The 24,926-nt window shown below is 37.4% G+C and overlaps 2 protein-coding genes across 2 annotated transcripts; both read right to left on the bottom strand.

Annotated features, from left to right (window-relative positions):
* Positions 1 to 3,492: 3,492 nt before the first annotated feature.
* Positions 3,493 to 12,200, bottom strand: LOC101294900 (glucan endo-1,3-beta-glucosidase-like). Its single transcript, XM_004308809.1, has 8 exons — positions 11,193 to 12,200; positions 10,954 to 11,106; positions 8,732 to 8,891; positions 8,605 to 8,630; positions 8,174 to 8,477; positions 4,133 to 4,387; positions 3,689 to 4,051; positions 3,493 to 3,521 (listed from the first exon to the last, which is right to left on the bottom strand). The coding sequence occupies exons 1-8, from the start codon at positions 12,198 to 12,200 to the stop codon at positions 3,493 to 3,495; spliced, it is 2,298 nt and encodes a 765-aa protein (XP_004308857.1).
* An 8,981-nt stretch (positions 12,201 to 21,181) lies between these two features.
* On the bottom strand, positions 21,182 to 23,922 carry LOC101311801. Its single transcript, XM_004307465.1, has 3 exons — positions 23,375 to 23,922; positions 22,548 to 22,764; positions 21,182 to 22,188 (listed from the first exon to the last, which is right to left on the bottom strand). The coding sequence occupies exons 1-3, from the start codon at positions 23,579 to 23,581 to the stop codon at positions 21,701 to 21,703; spliced, it is 912 nt and encodes a 303-aa protein (XP_004307513.1). The 5' UTR covers positions 23,582 to 23,922; the 3' UTR covers positions 21,182 to 21,700.
* Positions 23,923 to 24,926: the final 1,004 nt, after the last annotated feature.

The raw sequence follows: 24,926 nt of genomic DNA, 5'->3' as shown, positions 1-24,926 counted from the left end.
CTAAAGAATAAAGAATGATTACGTACGTTTTGCTTCTAACTAAGATTCATTTGATTGGACGGTCGGATCTTTATAATGATACGGTTATGCATGCTTAAAAGATGTCTTCTCTTTTCGGGACTCTTCAGTGTAACGTGCATGCATTTGTGTTGTTGTATGAATGTTGTAGCCGCTCATCTAATAATCTAATGGTTCATAAAATGATGTAACGAGTTCGTAATACACTGATATAACATACATGTAAGTTCTAGTGTTCGAAAAGTATCATAATATTGTCATTACATGACATTAAGTTGTACTAACTTGTCTATTTTGTCAACAAAGAAACACATAACATGGTGTTCATGAGCAAACCGAAAATGCTCACAAAACCAAGGAAAGGAGACCCATGACCGCGAGACACATACTTGAAACTTGAAAGCACCATTGTCGATCGGCATTCATCTTGAGCATATATTATAGAATTAAATTCAGTTTACCCCCTTGTGGTTTGGGGGTGACTTCATGTTAGTCCCTACACTTTTATTTTCATCAGTTTACCCCTTGAACTCTTCAATTTTTGTCTGCCGTGCCCAAATTCTCATATTTCATTTGAATTGACCATTAATTATCAGCAGTTAAGGTCTGATTTAGACAAATAATGTCGATTTGCCCATATTCTAGATACGGGCCTCACAGTTAAGGTTAAAATTATCAACAGTTAACGTCCGATTTGGACAGAATATAGGACATTGGTCACGCTTGAGGAAAATTCAAAAGTTTGAGGGGTAAACTGATGAAATTGAAAGTATAGGGATTAACATAAAGTTACTACCAAACCACATAGGGGTAAACTGAATTTAATTCTATATTATATGTTCAAAAAAGAAAATGGAATTATAAGCATTTATGCCAAGTCAGCAGCCAATAATGCTTTGTAAATAAATAAACAAAAGAGCATGTGAAATATGGAAACGGGACTCGGGAGGACACCCCTACTCGGAACTCGTAAGCAGTTACACTATATATTGATACTATATATCGAGTATGAGATTCTAGTTTTGAATTTAGCACGCAAAAATACGGAGGAATGAAATTTGCACTACCCTTCAGACTACATATTGTCAAAAGTATAGGGGAGTGAAAGTCTATAGTCTAATGTTACAACAAATTAAATATATGTTTATATCCTTGAAAACAACTTTAAAATCATTAGATATGTAGTTTAATGTTACAACAGACAACATAATGTCTCCAATTCTTCAATTTTGAGAAACTCATACTACACTTTTTTTAAGCTAGATACTTTTTTCGTTTAAGTGCATAATAGTCCACGTACCATATCTGTCATCTAATTAAGTTGTTTAGAGACGGCAACCACTTATAGTACTACAACTCTCTAAGTTATCGGATGACAGACATGGACCGTCGTCTAAAACGTGTTGTTGTGACATAGTGGGTTTTAAAGTATCCACTATCCACCGTTAATATCGTGCACCATGGACCCGTGATGTGCTATTTGGGGACTCCTCACAGCTTCATTCCATACTTCGGAGGTGGCTATATATAGCTTGTCTCACCAGTCTTCAGCAATCTAAGCTAAGCCTCTTTCACCGTCTTTTTTCTTTTGTTTTGTTTTGGGGATCTTTGTCACACAACGGGAATGCATCTGGCTACGTACCTGCACCTGTTTGCAACCCTAGCTTAAGGCATAATACGTAGCTTCACATTCTCTCACGCCACACAGTTCTGCGTGCGCCGGTTTGCTTTGAGGCTTAACTGGTGGAGTGGTTATGTCAGACCGGAAGGGGTAGCTACTTCGTGTTTGCCAAGTCGAGCCGGCTGATCAGTGGAAGCACACACAATATATAATTTCAAGTTTTAACTGTTCTCAAGAATGCAGTTTTTATTGAAGACAAAAGAAGAAAAGAAAAAAAAAACAATTTTTACCTCCGAAGTCGTAATGAAGTGGGATTTCCTAACCGAAATTGGAAACCCATACCACTCAGTAGAGTGATCGATCGAGTTTACATTTCTTGTCATGCTAGAGGTACTTTCCCTTGCCGTATATAATCTCTAGCCCACAATAATTCCCATCTGCATCATAACAATCGTACGTTCGATCTTCTCTTTCTTTCCTCGCTAGCTTGTAAAAGGAAAGAAAGAAAGCCCCCCTCTCTAAGTACCTCCACCCCCTCGGCCCTAGCCTCATCGATCTTCCTCGAAACAATTCCAGTATTCAGGTTTCTATTTTCTGTCATCTGAGATGGCGGTTCAAGTTCTCAGTCCGCAAAATTGCCTCAACAACCCTTTAACCTCTCGACAAGCCTCACTCTCTCCTTTTATGAAATATTCACCTAAACCTAACCGTAACCCTAGCCCTAACAACAAGCCTAGCCCTAACCCTAGCTCCAACAACAAGCCTAACCCTAGCACAAACCAGGCCATCCGTAACCAGCCCAACTGTCAAAAGCCGCGGAAGTCAAGCCGATCAAACAACACCAACTCTGTGCCGGCCATCTCCGCAGTCCAGAAACTTACTGCGGCCAATAACCAGCTGACTGGTCAGGTCAAAATCCTCAAGCGCGGTAAGAAACTGACCAAACCTGGGGGGCGGCATCAGCCATCTCCCACTCTTAAAAAGAAACGCCCGTGTCCTCAGAAAGATCAAGAACACAGGTTCTATGCCGGCTCGTGCACTTCTATTTTCTCCCCGCCTCCAAGTTCCCTTCCTATGCCATCGTTTCTTGCTAAGAAGACAGTGGTTTCAAACGCCGAGGATGCGCAAGGAGTTGCTATAGCTTGACCAGTTGACCCTACGGTTTAATCTGTCAATCTGTCATAGGTTCCAGTGTGCCGTTCCCTATTTTATGTAGATGATCGAGGATAGAGGATCCAGGATCGAGTTTGTAAAGAATGAAATTCAGCTGTAATTGTAGGAACTAGGAAATGCTATCAATTGTTAGACATACGACTCTTGCACTCTCAGAGTCGATCCTTCACTTCAACAAGCTTCCAGAGAAGTCGAGTTGATATGCATCTTATTTATCTTTATATTTCATTATTGATGGATATATATATATATATATATATGTACATAGTAACCTCAGATGCTCCAATATATCAGATGAGCATACTATGTATTGTATATTCAGTGTTCTACTATCAATGAAAACACAATCGATCATTCAGTTGTCATTCTCTTCATGCCAAGACGATACCTATTTTGCATAAGAATTACAGATTTATGTACTGTCAAAAGTATATGAGCCGTGGCTCCTCTACAACGGGGAAGACCATTAAGGTCATACTCCCTCTATCTGTCTTCATTTACAAAAGATAATCTTAAGCAACTATGTATAACAGGAAAGTGCTCACACCGACTCCTGATCGATATATATCTCTGTCCTAGTTTCTTTCCTACGTACCATAAATCAAAAGAACATGTACACAAGAAGCTAGTAAATTCTCAACATGCATGATTTCTTTGCCTGTTTCCTCATGCAGGTACTTTTAGGAAAGGTAGTGACATGGACCATGACCTGAGAAAAGAAACAAAACAAAAAAAAGAAGAAAGAAACTTGCAATTAGTGAATCGAATCTTGTATTTTCTTTCTTCTCTGCAGTGGTATTTGGGACTCTGATATATACATTTGTTCAACCAAAGAGAAGAAGAAAATTAAGAAAGAGAGTGGGAATTTTAACGTACTTGGGTCGACAGTGGTGATGACTGCAGTTCCAGAGAAATCACAATTATTGTCGTTACGACCCTTTGTCTGATAATAAGAATTCATAGCGAAGGATGCTTGCGCCCTAATAGATTCGTCATAGCAAGCACCACCTGGTTTTATGGCTTGGCATTCTACCATGCCGCATAACCAGTCTAAATGTTTATCCAAAGTATCAGTATCAGAATGCGGTTTTGCTACGCACCATTTGCGGACCGGACCATCTCCTCCTAGTACTGAACGTTTTGGCGTTTTAGGTATAGGTTTAGGATTGTAAACATTACGCGGTGGAAGTTTACTTCCACTATCCCCATCACTAGCAACAAACTTGCATGAGAATGTGCCTGAAACAGAAGAAACCAGAACTTAGTGAGTCCTATTGGAATCATCAAAAATATAAAGAGATTGTGAACCTGTTCACGTACTTGGGTCAGTGTTAATGATTTGCCCGGAACCGGAAAAATCACAGGTGCCACCTAGTGAACGGTAAAGGTTGTAAAAAGCGTTCATTGCGAAAGATGCCCGGGTTTTAAGATCGCTGTTGAAACAAGCACCTCCTGGTCGAACGTCCTGACAATTTACGCTGGCTTGGTTACAAGCATAGTCTATGTTTGCTGACAGAACTATGCATACCGCTCTGTCGACATTGCGAAAGAAAACAAGCAGGGAATCTGATGCAGCTGAAATATAAATGTTGGAATCAGCGACTTGAATCTACAAGCCTAGGTTTTCTCGAATCCACGAGAGAATCTGGAATTCACCGGAGAATTGAGATAAACTCAAGGGTTTTATTATTATTAAAAGCTGACGACTACAACCAATTAAATGTCCTTATATAGGAAAATAAACCCTAGAGCAACTAACAACCAAGCCTAAAAGCCCATTAGGTTAAAAGAAAACAAAATCTAAAAATAAACTAAAATAATACTAAATGTCGAATCGGATTAATAAAACAATATCTTTTGGCCTTAATTTGAAAGGGCTCACTATAATGAGTCTTATAGATCTCGTCATTCTCATTCCGAAAATGTATTATGCGTTCCAAACAGACATTCTGGTCAAAAGTTGCTTTAAATCATATTTGTTTCTGGAAATCAGATTTCGCACAAACAACCCAGAAAGTCCAAAACAACATCTTGAATATTACAACAGCTAGCAACCTCTTGACACGTGAATTACCGATCTTCAAATCATTCTTTTTTATGCGAGAGAGGTATCGGTTGGAAACGTACTGTTGTGTCTGTCTCGATTGGATTCATTAGCATTTGAGGGGGTGGAAAATTATTTATAGAAGAACGGATTAGAGAGCTCGATCGACTAAAATTCTGAGATGTTATTGGTAACTGGATATGATTACTATTTACAGATTACTAATATTTAGAGCTACACTAGAATTATACCCGCGCCTTGGCGCGGTATATACATTTACGGTGTGTTTGGATGTGGGTGAATTTCTGAGAATTTAATAAAAAATAAGGAATTCCTAATTTCTTAGGACGGTTTTCCTCGTTTGGATACTTATCTTATGGAATTAGCAATTTTCACAGGAAAATAATCGTGAAATTTAGGAACTTAAATTCCCGACTTGAATTCCTCACAAAATAAGCATCATTTGTCAATTTCTTTAACTAAGATTAGTCTGAATACAAATTCTTGTCATTTTAAAACTCTACATCATGAAATCCAAACAATGAAATTCTCGATTAATAGGATTTAAATTCATGGAATTGTATTTTGAAATTTCTATGGACACATCATGAAATTCAAACAATGGAATTCTCAATTAATAGGATTTAAATTCATGGAATAGTAATTCTTATAATTTTAAAATTTCTATGGACATTAAAATTACTTTATCCAAAAACAACGTTATGAAGCTGGTCAATGGGTTAATTGATTGATAGAAATGTTTCTGATATGTACTTCATAGAATATTATACATACAAATTATACCAAACTATTATACTGATTATATATCTAGGGTTAATGAAAATATTGTGGTTTCTTAAAAATAACCGGAGCAAAATTCTTGGTGCGGTGTAGTTTCCACGTTATGCATATTCCACTTATGTATAAGAGCTATCACAAAAACAACTTTTATACAACAAAACATCTAGTATTGTATTCTACCCAAAATATAAATGCTCTAATTATTTTGATTTGTAAGATTCAGGATGTAGAAGAAAAGTAAAAAATGGAAGGCAAAAAAAATTTGCCGAGAGGAAGCCTATCTAAAAAAAATATCTAAATTACCTGTTTCCAACAAAAAAAAAAAAAATCACTGTTCATATGCCTATGATATGAACAGTCGACCAAGCTTTAGTAATAGATAAATTTCTATAGCCGCACACTTTTGTTTATGAAAACCTTCATTCTTTAATTGGAGGAGACAGATATCGTAAAAGGTGCTCATACAATTATAAGGAATGATGTTCTAGCTATATTAGGAAAGAAATCATGGATGTCGATCAATTGTCGGTATTGTAAGAGTTGAACGACAAATGTCAACTCAAAGTTGAATTTGTTTTGCAATAGTCATTACAAGCGGTTGCCACTTGCCAAAGGAACATTGTCATACGATGAAAGGATGGAGGTATATTAGCCGACCAGATAGATTTAAATAATTGATGTAGTACCATTAGTAATATTACTAGAGAGATTTTTTATTTTATAGTTTCATCTTTTATACAAGGTGCTGTTGCAGCTGAATTTCCAATTATGTAATATTTATGATTCTTAATAAAGTCTAACTTGTTTCCTCAAAAAAAATATAATAATAATAATAATACTGATGTAGTACCATTAGTGTGAGCTCAGTTTGATAAGAATGTTGATACTTCGATGAGTTTAGCACCTTATGCTCATCTTGGAGATAAGTATTCAAAGACCGTAAGAAACAAGTAAATCTAGCTGCTCAAATCAAGCTTGAAATTGAGATTAGACACTATTGTGGTATTCGATTTCTATCTAATGCGTATGGTTATGTGACTTATGTCCTAGTGTCTAGTTATCGATTACCTTAATTCGATAACTTTCCTCTTAGTCCATTTCCTAATCTCAATATTCTGATCGACTACATAATAAATGTACTCGATCAAACTTGTTTGAAGTTTCGTACAATAGGATCCGCTGGATAGCTATTCTTTTACATAATGAGTGTGTTTTGATTTAAAAGTTTTTGTTAATTTAATCATTATAACTTGAACCATTCAAACTATGTCATATGCGCACATGATGAAGTTCAATTACCTATTCATCATGTCAGGGTTAATGTAACATCTAATTGGTTTATCTTTGGTTTCACAAAATTACTTATTCTCTAGCTTTGTTGATTCAATTAAGTTGATTATTAAGAATTGGAATTAAGAATTCTAGAATTCTTTCATTCATTTTTTCTTTTCAAACGCTTCCACAAAGAGTAGATAATTCTTTAATTTGTTGCAAAATAGACATAAGAGAGTGATAATATATATTTTGACGCATTTGGAACAGTGGAGGGAAGTTGCGGATTTGAGTGAAGTCACTAGTGCCACACTTTGTATAGATTCTTAACTAGCGTAACTGCTTAAGCATTCATGCAATTATTTGTTGATGCATCAAGATTAACTAGATAGGTCTCAGGTCTCGTTTGTTTCATGGAAAATAAACATAAAGAAAAGAAAGTTGTTCATTTCCAGTGTTTGGGAAAACATAAGGAAAGTAAACATTTTCTTGATTAGTGGGAAAATATGGGGGAAAGTGGTTCCTTCTAAAATCCTAAGTAACCACTTTCCTTTCTTCTTTTCTTGCATTTATTGCTCACAACACAAATTTTTATTATATTAAATATTAACTCTTTAACAACTTTCCAATAGACTTTTCTAGTATTACCAAACATCGGAATGGAAAGTTCTTGTAAAATTTCATTCCCCTTCTCTTTCCCTTCTCATGGGAATCGAAAGAGGATAAGAGGAAGGAACCATTTTCCTTCCGCGAACCAAACTAGGTCATAATCTCTCATAAATTGAGCAACTCTAAGCACACAATAACTCTTTTGGGGTGTCGATCAGCACGATCGACCTACAGTTATTGTGATCGAGACAATCTATATTATATGTAAGAGCCAAGAGGTGATCAGGAAATGAGATGAAGGGGAGGGGAGTACGTGAAACTTCTAAGCTTTTGTTAAAAATGAATTTAGCTTTTCTTTTTTCTCAGAAGAACTTGTTAGGACTACATCAAGAGAGTGCTCACATTTATAGACTATCTTATGCCAACTAACTTAGATATATACAATGTAGAAAGAAAGAAGAAAAAAGAGGAAAGTTGTGCTCAACACAGTCTCATTGTTTGCTTCTCCTTCAATTGTAGATACAACTGCCCCAGCCTGAAAAGGAAGAAAGATATAAAAACTGAAGGTAAAAGAAACTAGTATTTTCTATCCACAGTTAATCAAAAGAAGAGAGTAAGTAAATGTATCAACATACTCGGATTGATGTTGGTGATTTGGGCGCTTCCATTGAAATCACAGTCGTAATCGTGGCGGCCGTACTTCTTGTAGTAAACATCCATGAGGTAGGATGCCCGTGGCAGGATTGACTCGGCATAGCATTTAGCACCAGGCATTACGTTGTTACAATGCACCTTATGGGTGCCGCACAACCAGTCCATGTTTTGCTGCAAAACTGCGTCGGTTACCCCTGGTTTTGGTACGCACCACCCTCCCTTAGATGGTTGAGCAGGTTTGCTTGGTTGGGTTGGTGTTGGTCCAGAGGGTCCTTGGCCACCAGCCTATATGATCAATTGAAATTTGAAGTCAAATTTGTGGCTAGCTAGGGCATTTGAGAATTGTGTTTATATGATCTCTGATATTCAAGTGCATGCAACGAAATTTATATATATATATATATATATATACCTCGATATATTTGCATCCGCCGTGACCTGAATAATGGAAGAAGAAATTAATTAAGTGATCAAATCTTATAGAAACTATAGCTGGGCGCTTTCAGGAAGAAGAGAGTGAACAAAACATGTTGACGTACTTGGGTCGGTGATGGTGATGAGTCCGGTTCCAGAGAAATCGCAGTTGAAATCGTTACCACCCTTGACCTGATAGTAAGAATTCATGGCGTAGGACGCTCGAGCCCGGACATCTTCATCGAAGCAAGCACCACCGGGCTGTATGGGCCCGCAGTCCACGCCCTGGTTATCACACACGAAGTTTAAGTTTGCTTGTAAGTCCTGTACGCGAGCCTGCTGCTTGGCTATGCACCACTTCTTGCCTCCGCGAGCAGGTGGTTTTTGGTGCACCCGATCCAGCCGGTGGTGGATTCGAACCAGATCCTGGTTGACCGAAATTGCACGAGCCATTACCTAAGAAAAGTACAAACAAAACAACCCTAAATGTGGTTAGGGCTTCACCTGATCTGTTATATTCTCTCAAAAGAAAATGACAAGAGAATAGAGCATAATCATATTGACGAACTTGGATCGGTAGAGGTGAGCTGTGCCGATTGAGAGAAATCACAAGTAGCACCCTTTGAGCGGTAGACATTGAAATAAGCATTCATAGCGTAGGAGGCCCAAGTGGTGAGATCGCTGGTGTAGCAAGAGCCACCTGGTTGAATTGGCGAACAGTCTACGCCTGATTGGGCGCATGCATAGAATATGTTTGCTTGCAAAGTTTGTTCGCTAACGCCTGGTTTCGCCACGCAGAACTCGGCGGCACTAGTTGGGGAGGCCAGCCGGAGAAGGAGGAGGAGGGAGAAGACGAGCTTGGTGGTGGCCATGGTTTTCATTATGTTTTTTCAAACGTGAGATTGGCTATGTGCGTGGTGATATTTATGTATTGAACAAGGGAAGGGATATATCCAATGGAATTGTGACATGTTGTTGGTCAGACTATTTATAGGCTGAACTAATTGTTCTACATTCTTTCAAGCATATCATTACTAAAACCAGAAGAGGATTTCACCCATAAACTACTGTATCCTCATTGTGTAAGTTTGATTGAGTTGACTACTTCTAGTGTTTAAAATAGTAGAAGATGTTCGATCATTCCGTAATCTCTGAATTTGTTTGTAAGACTATATTTGGATGCATGTCTCTTGTATTTTTTTCTTTATATGTGACAATAAAATCAAATAAATATCTAAGATGGACGAATAGAGGTTGGCTTAGTAATGCATGAGTACGTATGTCACTTGTATCTTAGCAGAAAATGTTCTTTTTGCCTTAAAGAGAAGATCAAAAATGGTTTCATTTTCCCCTATAGTTTGCCCCAAAGTTTGAGTAATAATTTCCTTCCAGATGTTGTGGAATAGTTTGAACTTTGAAGCACCTCATTTTGGAATGAAACTCAAAACAACCATGGTTTTTGTATTTGGTGAAACCTATGGCATCAAAATCCTGGCGTCCATTTACAGTACAGAAAGATTAGAGAAACTATATTAATTTATAGATCCATCATTCCAGCTATAACCAATAGAATTAATCACTAGTGAAGCAATTTAACATTCATTTTGATCAAGAACACAACTAAGAGAATAGAACTGAATCTTGGTCTGAGATTTGTTGCATCTGTAAAATGAACCGTTGTTAATTATCGTTTTTCGAAACCTAATCGCATAATTTTCTTTAAAGTGTCGTGACCGTAAGTGACTACTTGACCTAATTAAGTTATAAGTACGTCATTGAAAGTAAAATTCCATGATGCTGGGCAGAGTATGTTTGCATGCATGCATGCTCAAGAAATTTACTGTTGGATCATCTCGCTCAAATTTATTCTCAAGATTTACAAGTACATCAATTAAGACCTTGCAACTCATAAAAGTAGAGCTCATCTTAAGTCTTCCTAAATATTTACAACAAATATATACAAATAACAAATAACATAAACCAGAAAAAAAAATTAGAAAAACCTAGCTCGCACTTATGCACGTACAACTTGATCGTGACGTCTTCTTAATTTGCTTCATCTTTATCTATCAACCGGCGAATGTACACTCGCCATGGCCTGGAAAAAAAAAAGATTAAAACTCGTAAGTCGTATTCACTTGATCTTGTAGAAGTAGAACTTGGAAAAACAGAGAAAAATTCTTAACGTACTTGGGTTAGTGCTGGTGACGACTCCGGTTTGAGAGAAATCACAACTCAAATTATTGCGGCCGTTTTTCTGAAAATAAGCATTCATAGCATATGATGCCTGAGAGCGGATATCGGTGGAAAAGCAAGGACCGTTTGGTTGTATAGGTTTGCAATCCACACCCGGCTGGCTGCAAGCGTAGTCTAAGTTTGCCTGCAAGGCCTGGTTGGTTGCACCTGGCTTTGCTATGCACCACACTTTGCCTCCATTACCTGGCGGTGTGGTTGGAGCTGGTTTAGCTGGTGTTGGATTAGGTATTGATCCACCGCCGCCCTAATTGGAACAACAGTTCAGTACATACATATATTGCATAAACAAGAGAGAAATCCAAGAAACTAACAAACCCCTAGCTATCCAACCTGCTGATTGCGCATAATCCCAACGTTGTAAACCGGAGCTAAATTAGGGTAGAACAGACCCCAGTTCTTCTCAGCTAACGGACCGGGTTTTTGATTCTCGTTAAACATGGAAAAGATGTAGGTCTCGAACTTTCGGTTCGGCATCAAAGGTGTGCCCTTACCTGACTCAACATGCTTAACCAGATTACCGTTATAGTCCGCGGCATGTTGCATCGAGCAAACTGGGAATTCACAAGCTGAAGGCCAACCGGTCTCACCCACAAGTATATTGACGTCAGGGAAACCTAGCGCTTTTGCCGCCGAGTAAACGGCGTCCAACAAGCCGTCGAACATACTGGTGTATGTTAGCTTTGTGATCGGATCTATTCTTGACTGCCGGAAGAGTGCGTAGTTCTCGTTTTCCGGGCTCCACCCGAAGTAAGGGTAGGGATTCACCATCAGTGGGGAGTTGGATTCCCTTAAGAACCGCAGCATTTGTATCAAAATTGGCGTCACCTCCGGTCTAAACCGGCCCTGACTTGGAGGTTCAGACGTCAGCATGATGCCCAAGGAGTGCGGTGTGGAGACCTTAATGCCCTTGAACCCCTCAACCCTTAGGGCATTATTTAGGGTTCGCATGGCCGCGACTAGGTTGGACTTTTGGGCATCATCTCCCCAGTGAAGAACCTCGGTGCCGACGCAGATGTAACGTATTAGGGTCGCCGGGTAGAAGGGCTTGATGTTCTGCTGGATCCATCGTCGAGCTGCGCGTGGATTCGTGAGGGTTGGGATGTCACCGTTTGGGAGGGTTATGGTCAATGAGATGCCTGAGTTGGCAAAGGCTCTAATGATGTCCGGGTTCATATCGAAGATTTTCAACGAGTCGATAATGGTTTGGGTCTTGAGGAAGTTTGCAACCTGAGACGGCGGCGGGAGGTTGTCTCCGAGCGTGCCGTAGTTGACACCGATGGAGTAGGCCGTGGTGGAGAGATGGAATAGGAGAAGGGTGAGGAGGAATTTTGTCGCCATGGTTTCCTAGCTCGATAATCTCCCTAGCTACTTGTTGTCTGTAATCTCTCCCTTTCTATTTTGCAAAAATGGTGGGAGGTGAATCCTCTCCTTTATTACTGCTATTGTCAATGCGGATGTAGGTGAAGTATTTATAGTGAAGAAAGAAAGGGTAAGAGGTTTTTACAAAACAAAAACCAGACAGGATAAGAGGCCAATCATTAATCACTGCTATTTACAGCTAAATTCTGTTCTTCTTGAAGCATATCAGTCAATCCTCTCATTAGTTATTACGAGAGTTTGCCGATTTCTTGTTTTAGAACCTGAAGGTGAACATAATTCCAACTGAATTGTTGGGATTTATCTGCCAGAGGCCGGCGCTGGTAGCAAACGGAATGAGGCCACACTTTTCTTTTATTTTTTTCTTTGTTCAGGGGGTGTATTGTATTTTTTTTTTAATCAAAGGTATTCTATTGCACTCAAATAAAAGATACATCATAAATCAATTCACTATCTTACGTACATAAGACAAATAAGATCAAATGATTCACGTACATGTAACATGCACCATCACTACACATTTCAGCTCATATCTACACGTCACAATTAATTAAGCCCATGCAATCACAAAGAGATTACAGACTAGGCAAATTCTCTCAACGAAAAGAGAAAAAACAATAAAACAACCTATGACCTATGGGAAACATAGATGATAGGCATTTATTCAGACAACAAAACTAGAAAAATTAAAGCACCTCTTTGCCCTTGAGGGAAAGGCTAGAGGGTGCAGGCAGAGGAGTAAAACTAGGCAATGGAGGCACCTCAGATTGCTGTTTTGCACGCGGCTTCTTGTTTCTACTTCCAAGCAGACGTCCAATCTTCCTCTTGTAAGTTAGATAATCGGCATCTTGCACTGGAGGTGTATTGTATTTGGATTTCTATGATATGCATGTTTTAAAGATTATTGTGGATTTCAAAAGTTTATTTGTATTCAATTAGGATTTATAAAAGAAGATTTTAAAACCATAAAAGTCTGAGGTATTCAATTATGATTTATAAAAGAAGATTTTAAATTCATAAAAAATATAGAGGTATTAAATAAACACACAAATTGTAAAAGATTTATTAAATGATAGATTTTCACCGACCGATTGTCTATTGTAAAACAAATTGGAGATCTAATGTGTAGGACATAAAGAATTTGAAACATGGATGCACCCAAAGCATTAAAACGGAAATAATTAATTTAGTCAAATCAATTTTTTGATTATCTACCATGCATGCCTAAACTCCAGAACAGAGGCACAGATAGAGCTCATGCATGTATTGTGCTGTAAAAAAACAAGAGGCTCGCATCATTCACGTTTCCAGCCATGAATTCTCAGATAGCAACCAAATTCTAAATTCGTGTCCTCAAAAAAGGAAATGGAAAATGCCAAATCAATGTACATTATTTTATGTCCATTTATACCTGGATTGGGGGAGTGCTCTAAAGTTTTCAGATACCACAAAGTTTTATTTTCGTATTGATCCATTAGTTCTTTGTCTTTTGACAATTGACCATTATAGTTTATAATTTTTCATAAGAACCTATGATTACCAAACTTACAGTACCTTAGTTTACTTTCTAGTAAGAACTTACCTAGCTCCTTTCTGTTTCTTTGTTTCTTTTCATCGCTATCATTTTCACTGACTTCATCATCAATGGCCATTGATGTTTGTGAGAAGTACGTTATACATGACCTCTATATATAGTATTAATAATGTTATATCACCAAACAAATACCTATCCACCGACAATCGAAATTACTCCGAAATAGATACTATTATTTATACGCTATTTCATATTTAACTTTGAATTTGCCCAAGTCTAAATACTGTTTAGTCTATAAATGTTGATCAAGGTACACTACAATATCAACTTTTTCATTTTCGATCCATATATAAGGTAATATGCTAAAATTCGGATGAGAAGAACCATCTCTCTCATTTCATGGAATTGAACCCCCTAATGCCAGGTGTCCGACATGCACGAGATACAAATCGCCTTGATTGCCCCCAATAACACTCTTCCATCAAGGAAACAAAATAATAATATAACTATAGAGAAAATCGGATCACGTTTCTATATCCAGTACGTTCACGTACATTCTGACACTACATGCATGTTGTATTAATAAACGAAGATCACATTTATGATTGAATGTTTTGCCATTCTTTTTTACCTACATTTTCATCGCATTGATAATGCGGTAAATTATTCCTGAACTATAGTTTAGCAGCTAATCCAAAAACCGAAGTTACCAAGTCAATTGGAATCTAGATTAAATTTTGAACCATACTATATACCGTTGCTCATCACTGGAAGTTTGAAATGAGTTAAAAAGAACGGCGGATGTATAAATCAAATATGTATGGGTGTTGGATATGAAATCCAACTCCTAGGATTAAAACCATATACATGCAGAGAAACCCTTTCTAAAAACCTAACGTACAAGCTAAACAAATTTACTCAAGTATGTTACATTGATACTTAAGCTACTTCTTCCCCGCGCGCTTGTTGCTCCCTTGGCACCAGTACATAAAATTTAGGACTCCTTTATAAATGAAACTTATTAATTTACGTCCTTCCTCTTTGTTAAATTAACCTATGCCCCCATGTATTATTACCCGAATTGTTATTTAAGGCCAAACCTGATAACCGATATCACCACCTTTAAGACAGACCAGATATAAAATTGCGGAAGAAATATAGCTAGCGAGAGAAAACATGGAACAGGAAAATCAGATTAAAGATCCACTCAGCCTAGAAACCATTCACACTATCAAAACACAGCGAATGAAATGGAAGAATGTCCCTAAGAACCCTGGAGCAGAAATCTTTTTCAAGGACTACAGCAGCGAATCCCACAAAAGCAAGAGGAAGCTGTATGAATGGCTACCACCTGGATGGGTTGTCCAGGAAAGGGTCATGCCGTCGGGAAGGGTATACAGGGTAGGTGGTTCATTTTATGCCCTCACGTAGCAGCTTGATCTTTCACTCGTTGTTTGTTTGTTTTTCTTTTATTCTTTTAGTTTTTTTTTTTTTTTTTTTTGGGTCTATAGATCCTTCATTTCTTCGTCACACTCTTTTGAGTCTTTTCAGATCTGAGGTTTTGAGATGTTACTGGGTTTAACATTTGTTAGATTTGCTTGTTTTATAATACTCTTAACAGATTGTGAAGAGATCTGTTCTTTGTTTTAAGGAAAATATAAAGGTAATATAGAAATTCATCATATGACTCTACTTCATAAGGACATAAGAAATAGTTGAAGTTGACTACGTACTTATTAGAGCTAACTGGAAAAAATAAAAAGAATGTTAGGACGATGTTTTTTCTTAGACTTTCATGCTTGTACTCGTACAAAAATGATATAATATATTGGAATCCTAATATATTACATGCAGGAGAGTTAGCTGATTAAGCTGCAAATTAAGATCTTATCTTTTAATTGTTCATTATTGGGTCAAATGCAATTGAAAATGGATGAGCGTGAAAACAACAACTACAAACAATATCATTTGTAGTTATGTCTTTGTTAGAGCAAATATGTATCGTATACTATGTCACTCAGCATTATACCAATATTTAGTTATATATCACTAGCTGATCGCTGATGGGTTAACATGTGATGAATATGTTGCAGTACTATTATGACCCCTCGGGGTTTATGTACCCGAAAAAGCATATAGCAAAGGCTGCGTATAAAGATATGGAAACAAGAGAAGGTACCACATTTTCACTCGTATAAAACTCTATCTTCTCTTATCAGCTTTTACAAGTTATCAGTTAATGACAACCCATGAAAGCATATATACGCACGCACACTCACTACAAGTGTTTCTCTTTTGTTCCAGTTGAAGACAATCCGCCGCCCTCTCTGGATTTTGGTGGCAAGGGGAAAGCTCCGATGGTCGACTAAGGATGGGTCAAAATCGTTGTTGTACAAGTAGGAGTTCTCAGGCGACCTCCTGGCCTATGTTGTTCTTAATAACATGCATGACATGATCCTGCATCTAGCTCAAGTCTTTGAAACTCAGTTGTTTATACATGAGGGTGTTTTTTTTTTTATAAATACTTGGTGGTGGCTTCTTATTTCTGGCATGGCCTCTTGAATTTTAATTTATTTACAAATTTGGAATGCACCTTGGTTTGGCTAGTTCGTACTTACACAATGAGATTGATACAAGCATCTGATGTGAATGTAATACAATTAAGCACCGTGAGCATGCATGTTCAACTCAAGGAATCATGCGTCACTTATTCTACCATCTGTAAGTGTAAAGAGAAAGAAGTAAGAGTTAGTGTAAGAAAGAGAGATCAGCAAGGGAATAAGAAAGAGATCGGATCATCAGAAGTTCATGCCTCACATACAGAAGAAACATATCCGGTTGAAAGAGAATGTAAATTTGATGGCATATTTTCTGGGAGGTCCAAATAGCAAATTTAGAGGTCCAAATAAATCCATCCCGATTCACATTCACCAATTTAGAAGATATAAAACAAGGAAATATTTATTCAAAATTAAGGAAATATCTGTAAACCATGCATAAAGGCATAAACTAATATTAAACCATTATTCTTTTCCTATTTGGTCTTCGATTCATTCTTTATGTGGGGAGCGACAGGTGGAAAATGAGGTGTCTGCTCAGTATTCACAATTTAGATAGCAACAAGATTCAAATTAATTGGATTTCTGTTTTCTCTAAGGTGTGCTATTAAAGGATAGCTGAAGAAATACAATAATTCTATGAATTGAAATTAAAAATTTTAGTTGTTTTTAGAAATACAACTAATCTCCGAGCTCATTTCCAACAATATCATACAAAAGGGCCAAAGCACTACCCTATCAATCGAGCCCTAAACATGCATCCTGCGTCTAATGATAATGATAAATAATTAATTTTTTTGAATAAAAGGAAACTATAATTTATTTATTCAACCCAATTCTTTGATTATTTACCATTGTATGCCTTAACACCAAAAGAGGCTAGTCCTTTTACATATGGAGCTCATGCATAAATTTTGTAGGAAAAACAAGATGCTCGCGTCATTCATGTTTCTAGCATGCGTTTACAACCATGGATTCTCGTTCAAAACTTAGATAGCAAACAAATTCAAAATACATTTCTTCATAAAAGGAAAAGAAATACACCAAATCGAGGCACGGTTATTTTTTTTGTCCATTTCTACCTGGATTGGGGGAGCGCTCTTAAGTTTTCAGAAACCACCAAATTTATTTTCATTTTGATCCATCAATTCTTTGGTTTTTAAAAACTAATCACTTTATTTTTCTGATATTTCATAGAACCTATGGTTACCAGACTTACCTGAGTTGTTACCTCCTTTTCTGCTTCTTTGTTTCTTTAATTTCATGGCTACCCCTTTCAGCCATATGGTGAGCTGACTGGAGGTAACTACCAAAGAAACAGAAAGGAATTAAGGATGCACAAACCTAATTATATAATTTTCTCTAAATGTGGTTTGCTGACCAAAGTTTAAACTTAGACTTCATACCTGTATACCACCTTGGCAGTGTATTATACTCACAGAGACACACACAGTTTATTCATACGCCAGTAAATGCAATTAATGCCCACATATACACATTTGTAAACATAAATAAGCCTTCAGGTTATAGCTCTCTCGACAACTCTTGCTCTAAAACATATCTGCCCTCTTCAGTCTTGCTGAACATCAACATGGAAAGAGGAGAGTCAAGTCGAGCAGCTTATCGGCGAGGCTTAGAAGCTGAGAAGGTGTTCCTCCGCTTTGAAGATTTAGAGTCGGAAGAGACGTGGGAAAGAGTGACAGAACGCCCTAAGAAAGGCGCCAAGAAGCAGCCTGAGACAAAATCAGAGATATATGGGTATCAGAGTGCTGGATTCGAATCTGTTCTCCGAAGAGGCTGGCTAGCCGAAAGGAGAAAGATGGAGCATGGAAGGATCTACATGGTGTGTACATCGATCACCTTATCTTAATTTTCAACAAAGTAATCTTAATTATCTAGTCTTTTTCGTTGCTTTGCTTAGATTTTTTCTTATTGAAAGCTAGATCCTCAATTTGCTTATATGACAAGCACTTGTGTTTGTAGGGATCAAGCATATATGCAATCGCATGTTTTTTTTGGTGATTTTTTTCTCTTTAGATTTATCAAAACTTTGAGATGTTATAAAGAAAGAAGAAAATAATATATATAGTCGATTTGATTGATAATCATTGTCCATGATGAGTTCAATTTGCTATTAGATCTATGAAAATTGAAAAGAATTTTGTAAAACAAATTTCCTCAGAATTCAGGTTAGACTGGTCTACCAGCAAACAAGCTTAAACTTCGTAAGGAGAACATACTGCTCTGAGAGATCGAGAGAAGCAACAATCATAAATTTTTTTTTCTTACTTAATTCCTTTCACAATCATTGTCCTAGCTGGCTAGCTAGCTATTTGATTGAAATTGTCTAAATTTTTTGATAGACAAGTGTTTATTTTTATTAACAGTATCAGTGCACTTGCAAAAATGAAAAGAAGATCATATTAACGGTAATACCGAACTTTTGAAATGATTCTTTTAATTATATAGAAACTTATATTGTTCGGTTTTTGCTTTACGCGGGTAAATTGAAAAAGGCTGTTGTATTAATGGTAATACCGAACTTTTGAAATGATTCTTTTAATTATATAGAAACTTATATTGTTCAGCTTTTGCTTTACGCGGGTAAATTGGTATTTAACCGTTAACTTATATTGTTCGGCTTTTGTTTTGCGCGAGTAAAGTGGTATTTAAACGCACGAGTAAATATTATGTTGTATATTAATTAGCCATAGAGTTATGTTGTATATCAGTCTAGTTTAATTATGGTTACTGTATTTATACATTTTCGTAGGCTTTAGAAAATCCAAGAATGAAAACTATAAATTCCTTAGGTAAGTTGTGCAAGTTGAAACTGATAAATTGGTGTTGCTTATATTGCAGTATTACTATGATCGGTCAGGAAAACAATACACCAGATTGAAGAAAGCAAAAGAAGCCATGGAACTGGAAGCTGCTAGGGCTGAATGAGATCTTATACAATTTTTATAAATTGAGATTATTTATTTTATTTTTAGGAAAATGTATGGTTGCATACTTTTTAAGAATGAAAACTAAAAAGCCAGAAAATACAGATTCATAAGCGAAATTGAGGATTAGTTACATGCATCAAAGTGAACAAACACTAGATTGGTCTAATTAAATTCCTTCTAATAGAACACACAAGTGACAAGCAAATACAAAGTTCATAAGCGAAATCCATGATCAAACAGTTACATGCACCGATACTGAGGTAGTCTCTTCTCCAGCAATGGCACCAGATTCTCGACCAAAATGATTCAAAGGTGTCAGACACGGCTGGTTCGGCTATATCCATCGAAGATGAATTCACTGTTGTGGCAATGGGTGCAGTCGGGCTGGTGGTTCGACTGAGGGAGAAGGCAGGGTATCTAACTGAATCTACGATTAGGGTTACTGCTCGTTCCGTCGTTCGTGCTGTAAGGCTCGGCCGTCAGGAAAGGCGGCGCTGGTGACTAGATCAAAGGAGGCGACGAAAAGTTTCTTGATTGGGTGTGGGCTTGAGCTCAAAATTTTGGACCCGGGTCTGGGCTCAGCCTTGGGTTTTTCGAGTCTGAGTTTGGGCCTAGATCTTGTGGGCTTGTCGGTTGCGGGCCTGGGGGAAATTCTGCTGCCTCTGGATTTGTGGAATAGTAAGTCCTTATTGGTTTTTAGGAATAAATCAAGGGTAGAGCTTGGCAATGAGACCGGTGTTTACCTTGATAGTGTCATTGACTACTTTTTCTTGGCAAAGGACTAAGAGCATCTCCAGGGGTTGGGGTCAAAAAAATTTGTGAAATTCAAATTTGACAACCAATGTGGTATTGTTAAATTTAACAAACTTTTACTCCAACCGAATTGTCAAAATTAAGAATATTTTATTAGTTTTCCATCAACAATTTATACTATTCTATTTCTTCCTTATCTTCAAATGTCTTTGTCCCTTCCTCTCATCTTCTGCCTACTACTTCTTCTTCTTCTTCAATGAGCCATGATATCAATTCTCTTGGTTCCTCTCTAGTCCTCTCTTTCTCACCGCTTATTTCCTTTACACTTATCTCTTATATTTTATTGAGGGTTCATATCTAATAGCTTGCTTTTGAACTTTTGATATCTGTGTTACTCCTCGATCCAAAATTACGGTTGCAATTGAACAAGTGATGATGGAGATGCTGATCATGCATGCATGCTTCTAATACGAATACTACGTACCTACAGTGAGAGTATGAGGCTACACAGTGATGCACATTGCAGCCTCCATCAAAAGGCTCAATTGCAGCCTCCACCACACTAGATGAAACGTTTTTACTTTTAGGGCGAGCGTCAAGTTTCATTACTCATATTTATATGAAGTCACAAAGCATCTAATGCAATTGGGTGTTATTGAAAACTTGGAGCTCTCATTTCATCTTGGTGTCAAACTTTATAGATAATTGAATTGTGTTGCAGAACACATTTGCGTATATAACAACTAGTCTTAGACTCAGTTTATGCAAATTCAGTAAGAAGAGTGATGCAATTGTTTTGCAACGTGTTCAACCAACCCCTCTTATCAAATCAGATGCTTAGTTTCTTTGTACAAGAGACTGCAACTGAATCAGAAACAATTTCCAGATTCCCAAAGATAAGAACCTACCTTGTTGGGAGTTGTTGCCAAGGATAGCTCACCATACCTGAAATTCATACAAAATGAAAACTCAGAAGCCAGGATGAATGTAAAATGGGCCAATATCACAAGCCCATGTTTATAGTACTGGGACTGAATTTCCGAACCTGAAAATCGAGCATAAAGTATGGAAGACAGGATTTGCAGAAACATGAACACAATGGGAAAGGGAATGTGACATCAACAATAGCAACATGATAGATATCTCACATAAACTTTATTGTATTTATTGGGTGTAAAAACGAAATTATACTCCAAGATAACATTCTGACTGGGGGAGGAAAGCAACTCAACATTGGTACAAGGAGAAACAAAAAAAAAGATTACAATGACTAAAATTCCTTGGCCAACAAAAATAAGGACAAGGGATACATTTCAAGAAGATATCAAATAACAAAAACAAAACTGGTGCACCATATTCAACCGGATACCAAATAGTTCTGCGATGCTGCTGGATTGTACCAGCAGTGATTCCAAAAACCAGATAGCATTGCTTGATGGTTGGTGCACTGTAGGTGAAAGAATGTAGTGTAGACTCCCCAGCAGAAACAAAAGAATGAAAATGTCTCCAGTATAGTATATGCCTCAGGTTATTGCTAATTCTTGTTGATGATATGGACCTCTGCCCTTCATTCTGGTTCTCACTTAATTCGATGTCATAAGGAAAAAAAATTCTGAAAAGCCGCAGTACAATTCTCTCATCTCAAAGGCAAAAAATCTGTACATCTCAAAGATTCCGGAACAAAGAGTAACTCCGCACAGGCTTGTGTCTCCTGTTATTATCATTGCTTTTGGGTTTTAACAGTCTATCTGCTTCTATTTCAGACTGAAGCAGTGACTGCAGCATCTTCAAATGTCCACTGCATTGTTTGTGGTCAAAAGAGAATACACCATTACCATTTTGTTCATCTAGATTGAAGTGTCTCTGATAAGGTGACTGCCATTTTGCTTGCAAATAAGCAAGTGATCTCCACGGAGGAAGAGGCATTGAGTTCTGCTTGAGGGAAGATCTAGCTGCTTCAACCATAACTGGAAGAAACTGTTTCAACCTAGTCAAGGAGCCCACATAAACAACCGGCAGCGAATTCAATATCCTGTCATATGATTGAACAGCTCTAGCTATTTCAAAGTGGCTTCGAAAATCAATATCAATGATGAGACGTTCAGAACTCTCTGTATCGCTGTGGTTGACTACATCTATATATTCATGATCCCCTGAGATGATAGAAAATAAAACTGTCAGAAACGACTGAATTTGATTTCACAATCCTCAATTAAAATCAGAAAAATCTGTAAGACCCAGTTAAATTGAGCATAAGCAGCTATCCTAAAAGCCATTCATTAACCTATTTCCAATAGCTGGATGAGAAGTGTATATGAAACATAAACAACTAATTGCAGAATTGATTTAGTGGGATCATGGATGACTGTAATGGTATATTTTGGCTTCACTCTACATGCAACACCAGGCAACAAACAGAATGACTATTTTCCAACAGATAATAAACACAGAGTAGGAAAGAACAACCATGCTTCTAAAACATAAGGTTTTGCAATAGTGAAGAATGATATACCTCCAGGGACCTTTCCACTGCCATGCCATCTAGCCGAACACACAGCAGCATCATAACCAGAGCGCCTGAGAAGCTTTACCAGAGTTGACTTGAGGCAGCTGGCATTGCATGGACCTGACTTGACAAGATGAAGATTGTTCTCACTGATGGATAGTATAAGTGAATGAACCACTGATGCCAAATCACTTTCGTACTGAGCCACCGAGCACTTGTAAAACTGTTATACAACAAAACACCATCATCAAAACTACGCACACACGTCAATAATTGGAACAACAAATTGAAAAAGACTGAATTCAGCTTCCGACTAATCAGAAACTGCAGACTTTGAATATTAGAAACTCATCCAAACATCACAATTTGACTCTGGGAATATATAACAAGTCAATTCGCTTCTGATTAAATTCAAGTTGCAGACTCCTAATCCATAATCGGCAGATCCAAGATGTACTCTTACAAGTAAAGGGGGTTCGAATATTGAACAGAAACTCATCCAGATATCACAATTTGACTCGGATTACAAAACTAGTGCAGAAGATGAATTAACAAACAAGAACCAAGGTCTTTACAAGAATTTTTGTAAATTAGTCAAAGCAAGGTCTACTTTTTTCTTCTGTAAATGTAAAACCAAGAACCTCAATTGGAAGAGCAAAATTCAGCTCATAACTAAGTTCAGATTGCCGAAAATTAATCGAAATACACTCCAATTGAGAATCAGCCAATTCAATTTACTCATAACATTAAAAACACTTGCAATTTAAGAAATTTTGTAGCTCTAACTCAAATTTCAATCAATAAATTCGCAAAATTCAAAGAGATAAACGTACCTTAATCTTATCGGCGAGGTGAGCGAGATCGGAGAGATGAGCAGAATCGCTATCGCTGCTACACCAAGAGTCACCGCCGGCGCTACCGTTCTCCAAGAAATCGCTGACCATCAAAGCCAGGTCGTGCTCGCTCTCATGGCTTAAAGCCCCTCCGATCTGACCTCTCATCCAAACATCACCGCCGGCCATTATCACACGGCAATCCATTCTCTCTCTTTCCCTAACACGGCGTCGTTTCGCTGTCTCTCTTTTCTAGAAATTCTTTAAGCGTTAGAGAACCCAACTCCCGTCCATTTTTTTTCTTTCTCAAAAACCCTAAGCTTCCTCAAATTCAGCTCCCAATTTCTCAACAACAACAACAAAAATAAACGCCACGAAATTCAGAATAAGAAAACTGAAAAAAATTAACCCAACTGCTCGAATTACGTGGTTTTTCCGGGTTTTAAAATCTTTTTGTTCGTTTCCGGAAACGAAATTTCTCCGGTCTTTGATTCAGAGATGATCGACGGAAGAAGGGAGAATTAAGAAGAAGAAAATAACGACGGGAAGGAAAGCAAGGGGGGATGGGACTTCATATAAAGGAGCGGGGGAGATTTGTCGAAATGACGGAACTGCCCACGCCGGATGACTTAAGGACCACGAAATCCTCGTTTACGCCGCAACAGTGGATAAGGCGGAAAATTTGTATCTGGACGGTAATCCAGGTTGGTGCTGGATTTGTTTCCGACTCGATGTTAATTTTTTATTTTTTTAATAAATATTTTTAAAAAATAGGGTAATTTCGTTAAAGATGCTTAGGAATTATTCAGCTGTACTCGTTTGGCCAACCAGATTACACCTAAATTTTTGTAGCGAAATTACTAAAAATTGAAATGCAACCAAAGCGTGAACATGACAATTCAGTTGGGGAAATTCCATGGGTGTAATGGGAATACCGTGACAGCAATAACTTGGATTTATATCAGACTTGGGGACCAAGTCACAATCCACTTGAATTGAATACATTTTTGGTCAGATAACTATGTGAAGATGACGTGATCCGTGACTAACTCGAAACATTATTATTTTTTATTAGTTAAAAATTAAGCAACGACCAGAATTTCACCTTTTTTTGTAATATCTTGGTGAATTTGGCATTGTCGTGTAGCACATTTGATCCATATATCAAATCAAGATAAGAAGAGGTTTTAGATATTATTTTTAAATTTTATGACATGACTAATGATGAATTGAAATTTTATGAGACGCTGAGACAGCTGTGTTAGGACACGCTCTTTGTAGATCCCTTTACACAAATATAAATATTTATGTGTTAATCACCACGTTATCTAAAGAATAAAAAATCTACAGTAGTGTTTTTTTTGTCTGACAGGTGTTCTTATTTTAAATCCCATACTGAAAAGAATAACAACAGATTAAGAAAAATAAAAGTAAAAGTAAAAGAATTAGAAAATGATTTGAAGGGAAAGCGCGGGCGCGCCAAATGGGGGACCACGCGCTCAGAAGGAGTATCTTTCACTGTCGTTGGACACTTGGACTTATTTAAAGAAGA

Source organism: Fragaria vesca, linkage group LG7 (genome assembly GCF_000184155.1).
Source record: "Fragaria vesca subsp. vesca linkage group LG7, FraVesHawaii_1.0, whole genome shotgun sequence".
NCBI lineage: Eukaryota > Viridiplantae > Streptophyta > Magnoliopsida > Rosales > Rosaceae > Fragaria > Fragaria vesca.
Note: the sequence above shows the minus strand (reverse complement) of the source record. Positions and strands in the feature narration are given on the sequence as shown.